The sequence below is a fragment of the Cynoglossus semilaevis genome, chromosome 8 (assembly GCF_000523025.1).
Source record: "Cynoglossus semilaevis isolate Cse_v1.0 chromosome 8, Cse_v1.0, whole genome shotgun sequence".
Taxonomy (NCBI): domain Eukaryota; kingdom Metazoa; phylum Chordata; class Actinopteri; order Pleuronectiformes; family Cynoglossidae; genus Cynoglossus; species Cynoglossus semilaevis.
Window position 1 is genome coordinate 29615859 of NC_024314.1, and position 2036 is coordinate 29617894.

The following is a 2036-nucleotide window of genomic DNA, read 5'->3' on the forward strand; positions in this document are numbered from 1 at the left end:
CGCTGTAGCCTCTATATATATGCCCCTGGCTGAGTCCTAGTTACCCCACCCCCCACAGAGTTAAAGAGCTAATTCAAAATCCCTCTACTAATTAACCTTCTGCAGGCTGGGAGGTATTTATATCCTGTGCTTGAAGATGGAGTGACAAAGGGAGGGGGTGAGGAGGGGGGGGTGAGGAGGGGGAGAGGAAAAAGTCAGGCTGGATGAAAAATTAATGTAGGTGAGGATGGGGGAGAGACGAGGGTGAGGATGACAGGTGACATTATTATCATGTTGTTATCATGTTATAACTTCTAATGTTGGTTATTTCACATCATTCTTTCTCCCTCTGTATTGAGGAGGAGGGTGAGGGTGAAGGTGAGGGTGAGGGTGAAGGTGAGGGTGAGGGTGAGGGTGAGGGAGAGGGTGAGGGAGAGGACCAGTGAGGACCAGTAGCGTGTTGGGGTCCATGGTTTCAGGTGTCCATGGTTGCCGTGTCACCTTTGTCTCTCACCTCCACCCTCTTATGAAGGCTGCTGGGGGGTGGGTGAGGGGTAAGGTTACCTGGCTGTTGCCCCCTGCTGGGGCGGCTCTTTATCACTTCTGGTTCCAGTCACTCACAGTCCAGAGTCTGGACTGTGGAGAGACCAGGACCAGGTTCTGGTCCTGATTGGACGGGGCAGAGGACAGGCTGTAGTTACCCCTGGAGGGAGCAACAGGGCGTCAGGGGCAACGGCCTTCATCACACCACCACCGCACCCAGGAACCTGGTACCGTTTGCTGGTACCATTGACACTGTCACTGCAGTATGACCTCTGACCTTACTGTGTGGACCAGTGTCAACAAGTGTTTACTTTGATGTGATCAGATATAAACCCAGAACTGTTCTCCTGGTTGTCAGTTGAAATCCCACGGGCCCAGCTTCGCTCGTCTCCACGCCCCCTGGCCAGTACTCTGTCGAGAAGCCGAGTTCCTCAAGATTAAAGTTCCCACTAAAACGGTACAATCGGTTCCATCAGTCAGTGCTTGTTTGTGAGGTTGAAAAGTTCTGTTAAAATAAACGGTTCCACTGCTTCGTTTTAACCAGAGCTACGTGATCAAAGAGGAGGCGGGCTTTGGGTCCAGAACTGTTTGGAAGAAACTCAGTCGACCTTTTCAGCCCAACGTTCCTCAAGAACACGAACGGACCAAGTTCCTGTCGCACTGTTTCTCCAGGGACAAACTCCATCTGTGAGGCTCACACACACACACACACACACACACACACTGGAACCAGGAACTGTTCAGAACCCTGAACACAGCCCGACTAAAACCTGTTGACACTGATGTTCTGATGGTACTCATTCCAGGTACAACATCACGTCTGAAGACACTTTCTTTGACAACGCAACGAGAGGCCGAATAGTAAGTCTCCACTACTGGTCCAGTGCTGGTCCACTGCTGGTCCACTGCTGGTCCACTGCTGGTCCACTGCTGGTCCACTGCTGGTCCACTGCTGGTCCACTGCTGGTCCACTGCTGGTCCACTGCTGGTCCACTGCTGGTCCAGTGCTGGTCCAGTACTGGTCCAGTGTTTTTCCAGTCTTGTGACTGTTGTCACCGACTGTTGTTCTTCCACAGGTCTATGAGATCCTGAGGAGAACAATGTGTGAACGAACCTGTCAAACCATAGGTAAGGAGTACACTGTACTGCATGTACTGCATGTACTGCATGTACTGCATGTACTGTCCTCTGTGGTCTGTCCTCTACACTCCATTGTATCTGTGGACAGTGTCAGGTCTACGTCAACACCAGTCTGTGTCTAGTCTACGTGAAATATAGATTTGTTTATGTGTTGATGGTTTCCTCGTAGATGGTTTCCTCGTAGATGGTTTCCTCGTAGATGGTTTCCTCGTAGATGGTTCCCTTGTTGATGGTTTCCTTGTCGATGGTTCCCTTGTCGATGGTTTCCTTGTCGATGGTTTCCTTGTCGATGGTTCCCTTGTCGATGGTTCTCTTTGCCTTTATCAGGACCATCGACTCAGCACAGACACAGTTCTGACCATATGTCTGTTTGG

The 2036-nt window shown here is 50.8% G+C and overlaps 1 protein-coding gene across 1 annotated transcript in view; it reads left to right on the top strand.

The window, feature by feature from the left end:
- The window catches only part of ano2b (anoctamin 2b), a 21645-nt gene that overhangs the window by 3165 nt on the left and 16444 nt on the right, over positions 1-2036 (top strand). Inside the window, exons 3-6 of the mRNA XM_017034166.2 lie at positions 881-979; positions 1067-1209; positions 1329-1383; positions 1599-1712. Of these exons, the coding sequence (XP_016889655.1) occupies positions 881-979; positions 1067-1209; positions 1329-1383; positions 1599-1712 (411 nt within the window). The remainder of the gene's footprint in view (positions 1-880; positions 980-1066; positions 1210-1328; positions 1384-1598; positions 1713-2036) is intronic.